General features: G+C 37.3%; 1 protein-coding gene across 2 annotated transcripts; it reads left to right on the top strand.

The window, feature by feature from the left end:
- Positions 1 to 292: 292 nt before the first annotated feature.
- On the top strand, positions 293 to 18,210 carry map3k2 (mitogen-activated protein kinase kinase kinase 2). 2 transcript variants are annotated; one of them, XM_058778987.1, is made up of 17 exons: positions 293 to 317; positions 2,590 to 2,662; positions 2,778 to 2,893; positions 3,818 to 3,858; positions 4,783 to 4,882; positions 4,971 to 5,084; positions 5,185 to 5,281; positions 5,625 to 5,755; positions 5,865 to 5,944; positions 9,883 to 9,950; positions 10,049 to 10,141; positions 10,253 to 10,471; positions 11,197 to 11,345; positions 11,434 to 11,565; positions 11,830 to 11,959; positions 12,328 to 12,505; positions 13,027 to 18,210. In XM_058778987.1, the coding sequence occupies exons 2-17, from the start codon at positions 2,659 to 2,661 to the stop codon at positions 13,244 to 13,246; spliced, it is 1,872 nt and encodes a 623-aa protein (XP_058634970.1). In that variant the 5' UTR covers positions 293 to 317; positions 2,590 to 2,658; the 3' UTR covers positions 13,247 to 18,210. The 2 variants fall into 2 exon arrangements, with proteins under 2 accessions (XP_058634970.1, XP_058634969.1); XM_058778986.1 differs by lacking the exon at positions 293 to 317 and adding an exon at positions 324 to 784.
- Positions 18,211 to 18,931: the final 721 nt, after the last annotated feature.

The following is an 18,931-nucleotide window of genomic DNA, read 5'->3' as shown; positions in this document are numbered from 1 at the left end:
GGTCAAATAATTAACATATATTCTAAAAGAGTCAATTATAAACCCCTCGTTTGCCATTAGCGGTATAGACTGAATCATCTAAATTACAAATAACCAAGCGAAATATGTCAAATACATGCTGTAGCGTGAGGTGCATTTGCGCACGCAGCAAACATGTGCCTGTAAATCGAATGGGAGTTATTTAGCAAGAATTCCATGTTCTGATTGGTCAAGAGGAAGCGAACCACGTTCTCTGATTGGCTATAACTTGACTCTGCGAGTCTGGCCATCCGAGGCATTAATTAGATGACAGTCGGCAGATGGCGCTGTGGAGTAACGTGAGTTGTTTGAGTCAAAGGACAGCGGTGCTGTTCTAAAGTAGTGTGTGTCTGCGTGTGTTTTTAAGTGGACTTAATATCTAACATCTTTTGCTAAATGTGTCGTACTTGGGTTAATTTTCTGATCAGACCCGCTAATGCTTGTGCATTGCTATCATCTTAGTTCGTGAATCTTAATATTCTTCTCTCAGTCTAATTGACAGCAGTTGATCTTCGTCAGGTCGAGCGCGCTGAATCTAATGTAAACAAACCCTGTTTCGCAGTCGATAATTAGCTGTTTTCATCCACAAACTCGCCTGGAATCACCCTCAGCGGCTTTCACCAACCTCTCAAGTGTGTTGGAGTCAGCGTGAGATGATTTGAGTCAGGCCTTGGACTAAAGTTGAAGCCGTTTAATTGAGTCTGTCAGATTCTTCGCGAGGCCTCATATCTGTGGATGAGGAAGTGAACGGACCGAGCTCACCCAGGTGATCAAATACTTTTTATTTGTATCCGTTTTATTAGATAACTGCATAATAAAGGCATTTTAATCACACAAGGCCGTAAAAAGCTCCCTGTTAGCTGTTAAAGCACAAAGTGGCTCGTTAGCATCTTGACGCAATGCTAATTTTGGCCTAGAGAGCTAAGCGACTAACTTGTTTATAAATATGATTTAGGGCCGTACTTATATTTAACATTGTGTCTTGGTGCAGACGAGACAGAATTGAATACTAAATGCCATTGTGACCTTAGTACAACATCAGTATGTAATCGCATTTGGTTACTTTGACCTGCCATAGTTTTGACAGGTGCTAGCAAGCTAATCAATTAGCTTGGGAATCAGCTTTGCGTGCCGTTAGAATGTATCCGTACATTAATTGAAAAATTATTTTCTGAAATCGTTCTTGTACGTTTTGTCATATTGTGTGTGTTATTTTGTCAGTTGTTACTATGTTTTACTTGAACTGTCATACATAGCAATGAATTGGGTAAAACCTTGTCTCGACTTACGACTTGTTCTGATAAGATATTTTTCTGTAATTTGACTTTTACTTTTAGATATCGTGATTTTTTTATGAGTTTAAATCAAATACTTATATGTGTGTGTGTGTGTGTGTGTGTGTGTATCAGCCAAACTAGCTGCTGCTGTCATCTAATGTCATCCAGTTCAGATTCTGACAGATGCCTGTTGAAGACAGTACAGTAACTGGGTCTTTTAAAGGAATAGTTCACCCAAAAACGAAAATGTACTTCAATTTTTCTCACCCTCAGGCCATCCAATATGTACATGAGTTTATTTCTTCACAGGATCACATTTGGAGAAATGTAGCATTTCCTCACTTGCTCACCAATGCATCCTCTGCAGTGAATGGGTGCCATCATACCATCAATATTGTGAAGTGAATAAACAAATTCATCAACTCATTTTTAGCTTCAAACTGCTGTGTCCAGCTAAAATACGAGTCCTATATCCATAATATTGCTTTCACCAGTGAAAAAGGCATTTAATCTGAATAAGGAGAGAAATATGCACAGATCAAACAACTTTTACAAGTGAATACAGTTATAAACAAATATGTTGGTGGATTTTGATGGAGGACAACAGAGGGTGGAGGTTTTTTTTTTTTTTTTTTTTTTTTACTTGAGGAAGTGTTAGTATGGATTATAGACTCCACTGTATTTTGGCCAGAAGAAACGATTTAAAGTTAAAACACCTTAATGACAGATTTGTTTCTTACAAATGCACAGCTTTTCACTTCACAAGATGTTAATTGATGTAATAGAGTCGTGTGGATTGCTTGTGGATTATTTTGATGTTTTTATCAGCTGTTTGGACTTTAATTTTGATGGCACCTATTCACTGCAGAGGATCGATTGGTGAGCAAGTGATATAATGCCAAATTTCTCCAAATCTGTTCTGATAAAGAAACAAATTCATCTACATCTCGGATGGCCTGAGGGTGAGTGTGTTATTCAGCTATTTTTTAGGGAGTGAACTATTCCTCTAATGACAGACTATGATTCTAATGTCATGTGATAATTCTGAGTAATTGCAAAAAAAATGTACTCATTGTAATTGTAATTCTAATTCCATATCCAACAGCATTGCTTTCCAGTGTGCTGCTATATAAAGATGAACTTGTTTTTGCTGTTCTGCAGCAACAGAGAACAATTTAGTGCCAGTGATTTCACTTAATAAATTGTTAATGGTTTATTGTCACTTATTTTATGTTAATCTCATTAATAAATAATGCTATTATTTATGTAATAAAAATATTGTTTTCTTGTACAGGAGAAAGGATCCCATTTCATGGGAGAATCCTCTTTCCTTTACTCCTGGGTGAACCGGTGATCTGTCAAAATGGGTATGTGCTCAGTTTTTAAAAATTTGTCAAAATACTGAAAGAATTTTTATTAGTACAAAGTATGTAATCTGTGTTTATAATGAGAATTCATAATTGTAGTAAAAATACTTTGTAGATGAGCAGGAGGCCCTGAATTCCATCATGCAAGACCTGGTGGTGCTGCATCGATCCAGTCGACCAACTGGTCTGCCTGACCTGGGCAAACCCAAGGCCTCCTCCCCTAAGAACCAGGTCTGCATTGACTCTTTTGTTATTCACATCAGCACCAGCTACTTTGAGTTTCTTAAAAACAAATAAACAAACAAAAAAAACACTGACTATAACTGTTATCTTAATGTATAAATAAATAAAATAATTACTCAATATTTACAAGAATAAAACATATTATGACAAATGGGCATTATAAGTTATATTACAGCATTTACCACTTATCTGTCACTTGAACACATACAAAGAGAACATATACTGTAAAAGTGACCACAGTTAAATAAGGGTGATGACGATGACATCGTTTAACTGTTGTACACGGGTCTTCATACTAGAGGGTTATGTAGTTTAAAATGTCTTGATATTTTTCTGTACCAATTTTTAGTCTGAGGAACATCAAACAGATTATAATCAATCTGGTGAACATAATCAAACTTTTCTGCAACTCAATATTAATTATTTTCCTTTTTTAAAAATTTGTTTTAATTATTGCATATTTATAATTTTATATACAAGTAGTAATATAGCATATATAGTAATATAAAGCAATATTTTGCAAAAACATTTTAATAAATGAAAAATACCATAGAGACTTCAATGAACATCAGTGATGCTGCATTCGTGGAATACATGCATTGAAATAGACAGTTTGAACTCATTAATGGAGCCTTAATGCCCTTTTTTAATAAGAGGCACTGTTAAAATATCTGTATTAACAAACTGTGAGACAAGGACAGTTCAAGAAACTAATCCATCAACACAGTCACAGGCACATTAAAAAGTGCACTAAAATCTTTGCAGTATTGCTATCAATGCTTATTTTCTGTTACACACAAATGTTGTGAATCTATATTTATATTGTCTGTGTTTCCTAGTGCTGTTTCACACTGTTGTGAATAAGAAACTGTGCATTGATAGATGGGTAAAACTGTGTTTTCTTGTCCACAGAATGATGTAAGGGTGAAGTTTGAGTACAGAGGAGAGAAGAGGTAATGACCACAATTCTTGCTTCTGCTCTACATCACTTCCTATTTTTAGCACTTCCCTCTAGAGGTTTCTCTTAATTAAACCTGTCTGACAGAGCCCTGTAGACGCTGGTAATGGATCTTGTGTCGCTAGTCCAAATCTGCGTTTTTATTCCCACTTTTATTCACTTTACATAATGTACTTTGGTCTAAGCCAAATTAATTTAGGGGCTCCTTATTTAGTTAGTGTTAGTGGATTAGTGATGTAGTTTTGGATTGTCATGTGTTTGTGTGCATCTGAGTGTGTGTCTTAAAGTGTTTGTGTGTGTTTATGCAAAGACTAAGCACCAAACACTGCCAGAATAGATGCCACACTGGAATATGAATGAATGATTTTTATTTATTTTTGTAATTTTGATATGATCACCAGTGTTGGGGGTAACACATTGCAAGGCATGTGAGTTACGCAATCAGATTACTTTTCTCAAAAGTAATGCATTACTTTTAATTTTACTATGAAATATCTACTTTTTCAAATAAGTAATGTAATTTATTCACTGACACCTCTCCTGTCACTGTGTTAAGAGAAACTGGGAGTGAGGTGCAGAGGCACTTTCATTAGCCTGAAGCTTATTAATTTCACTGTTGGTATCAAAGGGCTTTTACAGTTGCCAAAAATCTAACTTTTTTTTTGTTATTAAAAACAATTAAACAAGCCCAGTCCAGGTGACAAAAATTAATGCAAAAGTAACATAATATATTTCTTTCCACTAAAAGTAGCTATGTAATGCAATTGGTTATGTTTTTTAACTGAGTAACGCAATATCATAATGCATTACTTTTAAAAGTAACTTTCCCCAACACTTTGCATTTGGAGGAACCTTTTGCTTGATTTTGTCAAAGTAGCAGATGATGGTGTGGTTTATAGTGTATTATGTGTTACTTAAGGATCCTGCAGTTCCCTCGACCTGTCAGTCTTGAAGATCTGAGCACCAAGGCTAAAATAGCATTTGGGCAGACCATGGACCTGCATTACACCAATAATGAGGTAAAAGATGTTACTACAGCTTTATCATATTTATGATATGGGATGTTTTCATAACAGAAAGCCTGTTTTCCTTTTCTCTGTCCTGTAGCTTGTGATTCCGTTGAGTACTCAGGATGATCTGGATAAAGCTGTGGAGCTGTTGGATCGATCAGTGCATATGAAGAGTCTAAAAATCCTGCTTGTGCTCCCCTCCTGTACTCAGGTCAGGGGGCATTATAAACTGCGTTCAGAGAAAAAGTGCTAGTCTGAGACCTGTAACCTAATCTAAGACCTAAATGCATCAAATGTTCTTGTGCTTTCAGAACTCTGTCTCCAGTAAGGACCTGTTGCCAGCTCACGAGAACTTGGACAACACAGACTTCAGTGTTGCAGATAAAAAGAACATGCTGGCACTCATAGGTGGGTTGGACTCAGTGGTTTTGAATTGCATCCTTGACAGAAGTCAACATAAATATGAAATTGACCCCATTTACTTTTTGAAATGCACACTCTTGGCCTCATTGTGTGCAATTCATTGAAAGATTTGAAAGAAAATCTTTCAAAGATTTCTTTGAAAGAAAAAATCTCTTCATTATATTTTATTAAAATATAGTGACTTACTCTTCTTCTGAAATGACTTTCCATTTGGGCTGATGTGACAAAACTTTTACTTTTCAATCCCACACCTTAATCTACCTGACTCCATTCTGTTCAGATTATGAAAGTTCATAAGGTGTTTGTTGCTCTCTTGCTTCTTCTCCAGGTTCTCAGTCAACCGATCGTAGCTCTCCTCCTCCAGGCTATATTCCTGATGCTCTGCAGCAGGTGGCCAGAAACGGCTCTTTCACAAGCATCAACAGTGAGGGCGAATTCATACCAGAGAGCATGGACCAGGTAAAAAGTCTCACACATCTGGGTGAGCTGATGTGGGTTTACTAAGCAGTAGCATAATCAGCCTGTTTCCTGACAGCTCATTTATCTTTTCCTGTTTTTCTCTCTATAGATGCTGGACCCTCTGTCTATGAGCAGTCCTGAGAATTCAGCGTCAGGCAGCTGTCCTTCACTGGACAGTCCACTTGATAGGTGAACAACTAACCCACACATACATGTAGCCACAATAAAACTATTACTGAAGATGGTGCCTTGCCCATAGACTTCCTTTAACGAATGCATTACTGAAAATGCAATCTGAACTTGCAACTACAGCATTCCTTTAGTATGTCAGGAAAAGTATTAAGTAGAGATGCACCGATTGTAATCTTCTTGGCTGATTCCGATTTTCCATTTTTTTTTGTAAGAGTGACCTGCCGATACCGATTTTCTTTCTAAGAACTATAATTGACAGCATATATATATATATATATATATATATATATATATATATATATATATATATATATATATATATATATATATATATATATATATATATATAGTGAGGAAAATAAGTATTTGAACACCCTGCTATTTTGCAAGTTCTCCCACTTAGAAATCATGGAGGGTCTGAAATTGTCATCGTGGGTGCATGTCCACTGTGAGAGACATAATCTAAAAAAAAATCCAGAAATCACAATGTATGATTTTTAACTATTTATTTGTATGATACAGCTGCAAATAAGTATTTGAACACCTGTCTATCAGCTAGAATTCTGACCCTCAAAGACCTGTTAGTCTGCCTTTAAAATGTCCACCTCCACTCCATTTATTATCCTAAATTAGATGGACCTGTTTGAGGTCGTTAGCTGCATAAAGACACCTGTCCACCCCATACAATCAGTAAGAATCCAACTACTAACATGGCCAACACCAAAGAGCTGTCCAAAGACACTAGAGACAAAATTGTACACCTCCACAAGGCTGGAAAGGGCTACGGGAAATTGCCAAGCAGCTTGGTGAAAAAGGTCCACTGTTGGAGCAATCATTAGAAAATGGAAGAAGCTAAACATGACTGTCAATCTCCCTCGGACTGGGTCTCCATGCAAGATCTCACCTCGTGGGGTCTCAATGATCCTAAGAAAGGTGAGAAATCAGCCCAGAACTACACGGGAGGAGCTGGTCAATGACCTGAAAAGAGCTGGGACCACCGCTTCCAAGGTTACTGTTGGTAATACACTAAGACATCATGGTTTGAAATCATGCATGGCACGGAAGGTTCCCCTGCTTAAACCAGCACATGTCCAGGCCCGACTTAAGTTTGCCAGTGACCATTTGGATGATCCAGAGGAGTCATGGGAGAAAGTCATGTGGTCAGATGAGACCAAAATAGAACTTTTGGTCATAATTCCACTAAACGTGTTTGGAGGAAGAAGAATGATGAGTACCATCCCAAGAACACCATCCCTACTGTGAAGCATGGGGGTGGTAGCATCATGCTTTGGGGGTGTTTTTCTGCACATGGGACAGGGCGACTGCACTGTATTAAGGAGAGGATGACCGGGGCCATGTATTGCGAGATTTTGGGGAACAACCTCCTTCCCTCAGTTAGAGCATTGAAGATGGGTCGAGGCTGGGTCTTCCAACATGACAATGACCAAGCACACAGCCAGGATAACCAAGGAGTGGCTCTGTAAGAAGCCTATCAAGGTTCTGGCGTGGCCTAGCCAGTCTCCAGACCTAAACCCAATAGAGAATCTTTGTAGGGAGCTCAAAGCCAGAAACCTGACTGATCTAGAGAAGATCTGTGTGGAGGAGTGGGCCAAAATCCCTCCTGCAGTGTGTGCAAACCTGGTGAAAAACTACAGGAAACGTTTGACCTCTGTAATTGCAAACAAAGGCTACTGTACCAAATATTAACATTGATTTTCTCAGGTGTTCAAATACTTATTTGCAGCTGTATCATACAAATAAATAGTTAAAAAATCATACATTGTGATTTCTGGATTTATTTTTTTAGATTATGTCTCTCACAGTGGACATGCACCTACGATGACAATTTCAAACCCCTCCATGATTTCTAAGTGGGAGAACTTGCAAAATAGCAGGGTGTTCAAATACTTATTTTCCTCACTGTATATATATATATATATATATATATATATGCAAAAAATTATTTGCATAATAAAATAAATTATTGAACATTACAGTTCCCCCGATCTGAACTAAGTTACAGATGTTCTCTGACATAAACAGCTCTCAAAATAAAGTGCTCTGTGACTGGAGAGAGTTAGAAATAATTAACTGAAAATGAGTTGCTGTATATAACAAAACGGATGATATTTCCCACTGTTTATAAATGGTAATTTCCCTAAAATGTGTTATCTTTCACATCAGATTCTTACATTGTTTCATTTAATTCGGTTAGAATAATGAGACTGTGGAGTTGTTGTCATTCAAATGAAATCAGTATCAACAAACTCCATCTTTCTACTGCAGGAAACGGAAGCTGCATCTGAAGTGGCATTAGATGTATTTACACAGACTGTTTGATGAAGCTGAGGTGCCATAAGTGCATTTACACCGCAGAATTTCAAATGCAAAAATATTATGTAAAAAGATTAATGTTTAAAACATTTTTTGAATATACAAAGAAATTTGGAAAAATACAGTGATACTTTTAAATATGAAACCATACCACCAGTAGGAGGCAGCAAATGACTCTTTTAATGAGTGAGTCATTTAGTCATTCGTTCAACCGATTCCTTCAAATGGCTCATTCATTCAGAATCGAGGCAAATGACTTTTCTTTATGAATGGGTTACTGTATCATTGACTCGCTTGATCGTTCAAAAACATGGATTCATTCAGTAACAAAACAGGCTGTGGTGTTGCTTGGAGACAGGGGCCAGTTGTATAAACCTAGCCTCTATGTTAAAAGTATGAGTTTGAGCAACTAGCAGTTAGCCAAAGGGCAGCCAGTCTTATTTTTGGATTCTACTTGGATTAATCTATGCTTTTATGTTACTGAATTAAAAAAAATATGACCAGTCTTGAAGAAAAAAATTTGAAGACTAACTTATAAGACTAGTCTAAATCCTTTATGCAACCATCCCCAGTTCTGCTGTGGCTTTGATTAGAACGATTTTCTTCAGCAAAATTGAGCAAAAAGAATCCATATTGTGCCTAAAATGTAAGTCACTTAATTTTTAACTTTGTTTATTGAACTGCTATTGTATAAAACCAGTGTTACATTGCAGTTGTGTAGATATTTGGGGTGGGAACATCTTGGTCGTATAATGTTGCTTGCCTAAATCTTATCTTATAAATGTTTTTTTGTATACATCTAAAACTTTTTTGTGTTGCGCTCATTTGTTTTGATTTCTGCACAAATCTTTCTCTCTCTCACTCTCACTCAGGATGCACAAGCCTCATTTGGCTTTACATTATCAGTCACTGTTTATGCTGAATGCATAAATTCAGAATCATTCTCACGTGAAAATGTTTTGGTGGCCAAGTTTCAGTGCTTCACTAGTTATTTTTGTTATTGAGGTTTTAATCAGGCTTCTTATCTGGTCGGGCAAATAAAATTCTCTATAACTTGCCCCTTTAAAAAATCTACTGTCCTGTGGTTCCCCCACAGTTTACTTTGGCCCTACACGTATTACAAATTGTGAACTTTGTGTCTTCTTCACTCACAGTGGAGAAGTGACATGTTTACATGCAGATGTAAGAGTAAGTGTGACGTAAAAATGGACCAGCTCAAATCGGCAGACTGACCGCAGACTCACTGGTCTAGGCCAATCATGTGGAAAATCGGGTGATTCCGGTCCCCGCCTGGTCGATCGGTGCATCTCTTGTATAATAATAAGAAATTATCCTTGAGCTACAAATGAGCATATTAGAATGAGGATCATGTGGCACTGAAGGCTGAAGTAATAGCTGCTGAAAATTCACAAGAATAAATTGCATTTGAAAATATATTAAAATAGAAAAAGCATTATTTAAAATGGTAATAATACTGTTTTTGCTTTTTTGATCAAATAAATGCTGCCTTGGTAAGCATGAGAGACTTTTTGAACAGTAATGTACAGTTCCTGCATGCAGTTAAATTCATTTTATTTATTTTTTTAATGGATCTCTTACAGTGATACCTATCCTAAATCCCGTATGCCTCGAGCCCTGAGCTACCCTGATAACCATCAAGAGTTCCCTGGTAAGCTGTTGCTGATCCTTCTGCTTTGATGTCACATAAATACTAACGTTAGATTACATTTCTAAGTCTATCTTGATTGTTTCTGCTCTGTTTCACAGAGTACGATATACCAGTGTTTGAAAAAACAGGGAAAGGAGGAACCTATCCTAGGCGATATCCCATCTCATTTGGTCTGCACGACTACAGCGATGGTGAGATTATGTTGGACCTTGGCCATAAACAGAAGCTTTGGTCATTTTTCCAAAAAGCAAAATCAAGCTAGCATGCGCTGTTCCTAAATTGGATCATCTTTCTCCACTCAGGGCGAAAGACCTTTCCCAGAGCGCGGCGGACTCAGGCTCATGGTTTTCGTTCTCCAGTGAGTTTCAGTCCAACAGAGCAGCAGAGCCCCAGCACTAGCAGTGGAAGCAGCATCTTTACTCCTGAGCTAGAGGAACCGGGGCGCAGACGCCGTGGCAGCGACATAGAGCCAAGTTCTAACCCCACTCTCTCAGTCATGGACATCAGCCCTCCAAGCCGCTGTGAGTGCATTTAGAGTTTAGAGGAGAACATCTTTTGTTTCTACCAGTTTCCTTTGTACTAACAATGTTCTCATTGTGGCTGGTCTAATGTTAACTTGGTGTCGACATGCAGATGAATCTTATTATAGTTCTGATTTGTCAGATGTGACACTACTAATTATAGCTTGAGTTTGAGGTGTGCATTTGTAATTTGCTCAGCTGCAAATTTATGTTGCTTTCCAATAACCAAATATTTCAAGGGTATTTTATATACATTCCCTTTCAAAATACATTTATTCAGTAAGGATGTGTTCAATGGAGCAAAAGTAACAGTAAAGACATTTATAGTGTTACAAAAATTCTTTTGTTTTAAGCTTTCTAATCGATTCAAAAATTAAGCAGCATAACATTTTTAACTGGTATAATAAGAAATGTTAATTGAGCTCCAAATCAGCATATTAGACTGATTTCTGAAGAGTCAAGTGAGATCGAAGAATATTTTATATCTTAGTCTAGTTTTCTTCATTTAATCATAGTACTATCCTACAAAATTTCTTAACCTTTTAGAAATTGCTCTTTATGAGTGCATTATCTATAAAACAATTTTTATAGTCTTTAATAAATTATAAATCCACTAAAACATGATGGACTAGAGAAATCATTGAAATAAATTGGTCAAAAAGCAGAGGGGAAACTCTGTATAGCGTGTTGTCCTCTGTGTAATCGTCTCTTTCCTTTGTTTATAGCCCCTCGTGCTCCCACAAACTGGCGTCTAGGGAAGCTTTTGGGGCAAGGAGCATTCGGGCGAGTGTTTCTTTGCTATGACGCAGACACCGGCAGAGAACTGGCTGTTAAACAGGTGCAGTTTGACCCAGATAGCCCAGAAACCAGCAAGGTGAACATTGTTTTTCAGGCTTTGTACAGCGAAAAAAGGTGTTTAGTAGTGAACCTTTGCACTTACTGTGGTTTGTATGTGTGTTCAGGAGGTGAGTGCTCTGGAGTGTGAGATTCAGCTGCTGAAAAATCTATTCCATGAGCGCATTGTTCAATACTATGGCTGCTTGCGAGACACGCATGAAAGAACTCTTTCCATTTTTATGGAGTACATGCCTGGGGTAAGTATGCGCTAATTCGCGCATTGATGTTAAGCTTACCAACAGTAAATATACAAAACACACTAACAGCTCTTAGTCCTTTTCAAATCGGACATGACTAAAAGGGTAACGTCCGGTTCAGTAAGTGAGACATTAATTCAGAAACTGCCCTAATGGATTCACTTACTGTTCATTTACTGAATATTTATCCCTGTAAATGACTTCCAGTAAGGACTGTGTAGATACGGTGTCTTTCTTTTGACATTTTGATTTTATGTTCTACAGGGCTCCATTAAAGACCAGCTGAAGTCTTACGGTGCTCTGACGGAGAACGTCACACGTAAATATACACGGCAGATACTAGAAGGCGTGTGCTACCTGCACAGTAACATGATTGTCCATAGAGATATTAAAGGTGAACCAACTGCATGCGATGTTGTCAGTTGTGATGAACTGAATGTTTATGTTTTTTAATATTTTTTTATACACATATAGATGCAATACATATAGCACTCAAACTTCTTTTGTAATTGTCATTTGAATGTCTAAATCTTCTAATGCTTCTGCATGTACATTAGCAAAATATTCACACTTCTTTTAAAAATGAACATTAGCATTGGAGTTCACTGTTTGTCTTTGAATGAAACCGAGTCAGTACTATTGTCGTTACGTTTTATGCTTTAACATAGAACTGTTACTTTAGACATTTTTGTTTAATTTATAATCTCACTTATTCCTTCCCTCCATGATCAACTTTTTTCCCTTGTTCTTTCATTCATACAGGTGCCAATATCCTTCGGGACTCTGCAGGTAACGTGAAGCTTGGTGACTTTGGAGCGAGTCGGCGGCTCCAAACCATCTGCTTGTCCGGGACGGGCATCAAGTCAGTGACAGGTACACCTTACTGGATGAGCCCTGAGGTCATCAGCGGAGAGGGGTATGGCAGGAAAGCTGATATCTGGTAAGCCCTTAAAATCTGCATGAAATGAAAATTCACTTCCATCTTTTTTTTAAATACATGATTGCGAATGTTTTTAATTAAAATGTTATAAGTTGATGGCAAAATGACAGACTTCTCTCTGGTGACTTTTAATGACAAACATTTAATCTACTTAAATCCATCCCTTTCTTACAATAGACTGCATATTTATGTTCATATCTGTCTGTATTCAATCAACAACCAATGGGTAGAACCAAGTAACCCCGCTGTACATTTTTTACCGTTTCAATATTCTGTTTAACTTGAATGTACATCACAACATGGAAGAAAAAAGGCTACCTCCATTTCATTGTGACTTTAAATCTTTTAAGCTGAAATTGTGATGCTTGCGGGGCTCTACAATAAGGACCTCTGGTGGCCCTGGGTCAGTGTAATAGACTGTCCAGTTTCTAGCATGTTGTATGAACACTATGAGAAAAGATTGTGTATATGTTTTTGTGCGTCTCACTTCAACTATGATAATAATTCCTCCCTGAATCCAGGAGCATCGGCTGCACTGTGGTGGAGATGTTAACTCAGCGGCCGCCCTGGGCGGAGTACGAAGCAATGGCAGCCATTTTTAAAATCGCCACACAGCCCACCAACCCCACTCTGCCGCCTCACGTGTCGGACCACTGCCGTGATTTCCTTAAACGGATTTTTGTGGAGACTAAACAGCGTCCAGCTGCTGATGACCTATTACGGCACACTTTCGTCCACTAGCCACTACCCCTTCCATCTCTGACCAATCAGAGACTACCAAAAGTGTCTGTAGGACCATCCCCTTTTCAGACTCTTCCCAGCAGGCCTACGAGCCCCTACTCGGACCAGAGCGCATAGCGAAGAGGGCAGTGGCCTAATCTCACACCTCTGCTGGAGCAGGACGGTGATTTGGAGCAGCTTGATTCAGTACGAAAACATTGCACCTTAATTTCACTCAGGGGTAAGTACCCCTAAAGACTAAACGGATATCGGTACCCCCCAAAAACTTGAGGATGTTGTCTTTTAAAGGCTTTCTTTTATTCATTTTAATGTTTTGATATCCCCCATGATTGTGGAGAGCCTTTGCTCTGGGGAGTCCGGTTGGGTTCTGGATGCACTGGGTTAATGCAGGAAGATCTTGGAATGTCAACCCCAGAACAAGGCAGGTACACCAATACGCTGCTAAAGGGTAAAAGGAAAAAATGAAACGGAACAGAATAGATGACAGGATGCATGGGACTCTCCAGCCCGGCTGTCATGGCTTCTAAAAGTTCTCATTTTCTTGCACAGTCCTCCTAGAACATACACACACACACACACACACACATGCACGCACACACATATATACATGAACTCTGATGGAAGATCTTACTGTAGAATATTTACTCACTATGCTGTACAAACGTTTGCGTTTGCTGAACTCTCTCTCACCTTCTGATCGCAACCACATACCAGAGTATATTTGCTTTTTCTAGCTCTAGAATTCATCAGGATCTTGTACCCGTTTCTGCTTTGTTTCTGTTTTTACTGTGTGCCTTTTTACAAAGTCTCCTTCCTCTTTTTTTTGTATTCTGCTCTGTCTTAAGTGTCCGATCATTTTTCTAGAATTTTATAGGTTTAATGCACAGCCTCTCACAAGTCTTTCTGACTTTGTCTGTACAGGAATTATTTAGGACAGTTCGGCTCTTCACACTGTTTCTAGATCAGCATAAACAGCCTCTGCCTTTTTTCCCCCTTTGGTCCCTCTGCTGGCAAACTGATCTCGGGTCAGGTTCACCTGTGCATTCTCTTAACACAGTGCCGTACACTTCAATCTGATCAGGTAGGCAGGTTGAATACACACTCACTCACCAAAGCGTAAAAAAAACAAAAAAAACCCGGACCACACAGGCAGGGTTTAGTGCCTGGACATTTTACCGTAAGAATCGCTCTGATTCCAGTATAAATCTCAAGAACATAGAAAGCTAAGATGCTTACACACTGAGTCCGAAATTTTCGTATGCGTTTTTTTTAGTATTCGTCATCCTTTTCCATCAAAATGCTTGCCATGAATGCAAAAATGCAGAAAATCGAAGCTGATCTGAATTTTTTTTATTTTTATGACAGACAAATGTTTCGGAAGGCGGTGTGTAAACATGATTGACACAATGTGAGGTCATATTTATTTTTTAACGTGTGAAAATTTCGGACTCAGTGTGCAAAGACCTTTAGAGTTGAATAGAGAAATGGATTGCTCTCAATATGAAAGTTGACACTGTAAGTGCACTTCTAGTGAAGACTACACAACCTGGATCCGTTCTGCTGATATTTTCAATACCAGATGTCTGATGTTCCAATTCATCAGAAGTCTTCTTCACTATAATGTATTTCCGTAGGTTTCAGAATATGCAGAATTTCACAAATCCTAACAATACTCAGCACTTGACAGTACTAACGGTTTGCCTATAAATTAACCTCGCTATCCCACAATGCCTTGGGACAGGATGTTTCACCCGTTCACACTCTTTGTCAAGCACTTGGTTACACACTTTCTGCTAGTGAACGCTTTTGAATATTTTAGTGAGTGGTCACGTTGCTGTTCAAGACTCATTCAGAGATCTCTCCTCCACGTAGTGCTATAATGCCTGCCTTCAGGTGTAGGTGATAACATACCTTTTGCGGTTACCCTCGTTCCTTCCTTAATCCATTAGGTTTGTTTTCTTCATTCCTTGTCACAATCTGCCGTTCTTAATTAGAAAGCTATTTATTCTTCCCCTCTCATAATTATGAGAGTATGGTATTAATGAGTTGGCATATGCTTATGGTAATTTAATAATCGTAGAATGGAAACAATTCAAATTTAAGCAGCGATTTCATATTGCTTACTTATAGTGACCTGAGAATAAGAATAAGCTTCATACTCGTGGTCCGTTCACACAGGACACGTTCTTGTGTTCTCTCTCTGTGAATTGGTGAATTTTTTTTTTTTTTCTTCTTTTTGCACATGTGGGTCAGTGACAGAATGCCATAATCATATTTTATTTAAAAAAAAAAAAGCAGCATAATTTCAAATATGTCAGGGTAATAACTGTCCTGATATCATAATAAAAAATACTTAAAATTTATTATTTTTTTAAATTTTTTTTTTAAGTAATTTGACTGAAGATGAAGATAAAAACAGTTATTTTTAATTATTTATTAGTCTTATTTTATTTAAAAACTTTACCAAAATTGCTTTTTAATTTTTGAACTGTTGTTTGCTAAATCAAATTCTGACTAAAACTATCAAACTGATAGTCGCAAGAAAAACTTAAATCAAGAAATTATACTCTCATACAGGGCCCCTGCAAACCCTCATTTCTTAAAATATTAGAAAATGACATTTTATGATAAATGAAATTTATGATATTTTTATGACTGGTTAGTTTAGGTTGTAAAATGTCACGCAGTGTTAGTATCCCCCCAAAAAATTACTATATTTAATTTAATTAATAAAAATTTTTTTTTTACTTAAAGTAATTATTTTTTTTAAACAACGATTAAAATGTACACTCAATTGTATTCAAGTAATGTTATTGGTTACACCATTTTTAAAGTCATTAAACACTAACTCATATGAAACCAACTTGAGAACAAAATATACTTTAAGAATCACGAATGCTATTATATATCATTGACCCATGTGTCCGCTGCTCATTGTTAATTTTAAAACAATGAACAAATGAACACATCTATAAACATTGTTTTAGAATGTGATCGGTCTAGCTGTTTCAGTGTAAGAACTCGTCCTGTGTGAACGCTGTAACTAGCAAAGTAAACTACCCTGGGCCGATAGATTGTGATAACATGAGAGAAACTAGCTTTTTGCTGTCAGTTAGAGTAACTATAGCAATGAGACTGCATGTGGTACTCGTTTTTCAGATGGTACAATTACACTCCAAGCAAACGTTTACGGTTTTCTGTTGGTGACTTAGAAAGTCTACCTCCATTGTGTAGAGTTACTTAGGAATGATTTCATGCGGCTGTTCCGGATCATGATATCTGGGAGTGAAGGACATGGAAGACCCGCTCACACAATAGACCTACTGTATTAGCAGTTCTCAATCCGAGGCCCCCTTCAGTCATTTAAACATGGGCAGGCCCACTTTGTTTGCTCTTGTCCCTTGCAGCTGTTTTTTTAACGTCTTTCTTGTATAATGTCATGTGATTTGGGCCCGCCGTTGCTAACCCTGGGTTGCTCTGGCAGTATTTGAAGGAATTTCTCCGCACCCAGTATAATGAGCAAAATTTCTGGTCTGTAGAGTTTTAAAGTGCCAGTTCATAGAACTAAAGCCACATTTATTTTCATTTAAGCATTACTCGTTAGGATGGTGTACAGACATACTACATGAAAAGTAGGCAGTGTATGTTTGTAATGTATGTACTGTTCAGATTTTCTTTTTGATGCTGAAATGTTTGCACATTTTGAGACCATGATTTTTACACTGATTTTAATACTTTTGCCAGTGTTCGTCAGTCATTGTGTGTGTGTGTGTGTGTGTGTTTGCAAGCGATATGTGATATTGCGTGAGTCTGAATGCTTGTTTTCTGTTATGAAATACGAGAAAAAACAGTTGCCCTGGTTACTAGCCATGTTGGTTAGGTCGGTCACATGGTCACTCACTGATCTAAAGTCTGCTCTCGTCTGTGGTTAATTCATTGCCACTGTTGTGCTGCAACTCGTTCCTCAAACACGCTTGCAGAATTAACAGACGAATGGTGGCTGGTTTTTGTAAATTCAGTTTGAAAATGAGAGCCGAACGTCTAAATGCTGACTGGTGCCAAAGAAACTGACTCGGACCAACATGACTGGTATCCTGGCCGGAGTTTGTTGTAAAGCAAATTGAGAATCTTCCTACTGGAATGTAATGTCAGATTTTTTTCACCACTGGGTGGCATCATTCAACTATTTGCCTGTAAATAAATTGTTGGATTTTTTTTCTTCGAAATATCTCTCCAGTTTAAGAAAAGAGTTCCATAGCTGCATAATGCATTGTTTATTTATGAAAGTAATTACAGGAAGTTTTCCATGAACTCGAACAGGCTGGATTCGTCAGTGAAACACGCCACTGCTGCCACTCCAGGGTCATGAATGCACTTTGTATTTGTTTGTGTGAGTGTTATATCGTCTGAGTGTGTTTGACTGTCTGTGTTTCAAAGAGACTTCTTTTCTGTGTGCCGGTTGAGTGAGATTATTGCCAGCGCACTCAATGCCTTGCGCCTTGTACAACTGATGACAGAAAAGAAAGAAGAAAAAAAAAAAAGACAAAAACAAAAGAAGTTTAGAACTCTGAAATGAAATGTACGTTTTTTTTTTTTTTTTAGACAGTACACTTATCTGGTACAGAACTTATATCTGTTGTTTGTCCTCTTTGTCTATTGTATGAGAAAAGCCATGTTTATAATTCAATTTGGTTTGTGACCAATAAGCCTGTTTATATCAAATCTGTATATCAGTGGTACGCATATTTTTTTTATATATATATTTTTATTTTCTCTGTTTTTTTAACTCAAAATTCTAAGCATGATTGGCATCATAAAGGCCCACCGGGGCTCTGTGGTCTGCTGATGGCAGGACTGATCGGCCTATTTGCAGGTTGACATCTTGAGATTGTCTATGACGGCTGGCACTTTGTAAAGTGTTGCTAATGATGATGAAAATAATAAAAGATATTTATTTCACATTTCATGGTGCTATACTCATTGCTTGAAATATAGTGCATCTTAGAGTCATGTATTTTTCTGTATTAATATTTTTACAGTTGGAAATTGCTCTGTGAGTGCAATAGCTGTGAAATTATCTTTCAAATAGCTTATCTCCTTATTTTTAATTCTAATATATATATATATATATATATATTTACCTTGTAGCCATATAGCATGCAAAAGTTTGTGGTCTGAGTTATTTTTATGTTTATGAAAGAAATCCCTTATACCCAACCAGGTGGCATTTATTTGAACAATATTGTAAAATATAATTGCAATTTAAAATAACTATTTTCTCTACTATTATTATTACCCAGTCTTCAGTGTCATATGATCCTCCAGAAATCATGCTAAAGTTAAATTTGGTGCTCAATTAAGTTTTTATTATTTTATTTTTTTTAATTGTTTTGAGTGTTGAAAATTACGGAGCCCCGCACGTCATGCAAGAAACAAATAATAAATTGTGCGCACGATTTAGCCTACTATTTTTTTTATTTATTATTTTTTATGTCATGTGCGGGGCTCCGTAGAAAACAGTTGTGCTGCTTAATATTTTTGTGGTGCTACACGCTTTTCAAGATTTTTTGATGAATGGAAAGTTCAAAAGATAGCATTTGTTTGGAATACAAAAGTATGCATTTCTTTAATGCATCTTTGCAGAATAAAAGTATTAATTCCTTTTTTTTTTTTTTTTTTAAAACA

This window comes from Onychostoma macrolepis, chromosome 06, assembly GCF_012432095.1.
Source record: "Onychostoma macrolepis isolate SWU-2019 chromosome 06, ASM1243209v1, whole genome shotgun sequence".
In the NCBI taxonomy this organism is placed as follows: Eukaryota; Metazoa; Chordata; class Actinopteri; order Cypriniformes; family Cyprinidae; genus Onychostoma; species Onychostoma macrolepis.
The sequence above is the reverse complement of the archived record's forward strand: the minus strand, read 5'-3'. Positions and strand labels throughout refer to the sequence as shown.

What these genes read in the sequence shown, in the direction of transcription:
- map3k2 (XM_058778987.1), top strand. An exon ending in TCTGCACGACTACAGCGATG is followed by an intron (nt 10,142 to 10,252) that starts GTGAGATTATGT and finishes TTCTCCACTCAG; the next exon opens with GGCGAAAGACCTTTCCCAGA. An exon ending in TGTCCATAGAGATATTAAAG is followed by an intron (nt 11,960 to 12,327) that starts GTGAACCAACTG and finishes TCATTCATACAG; the next exon opens with GTGCCAATATCCTTCGGGAC.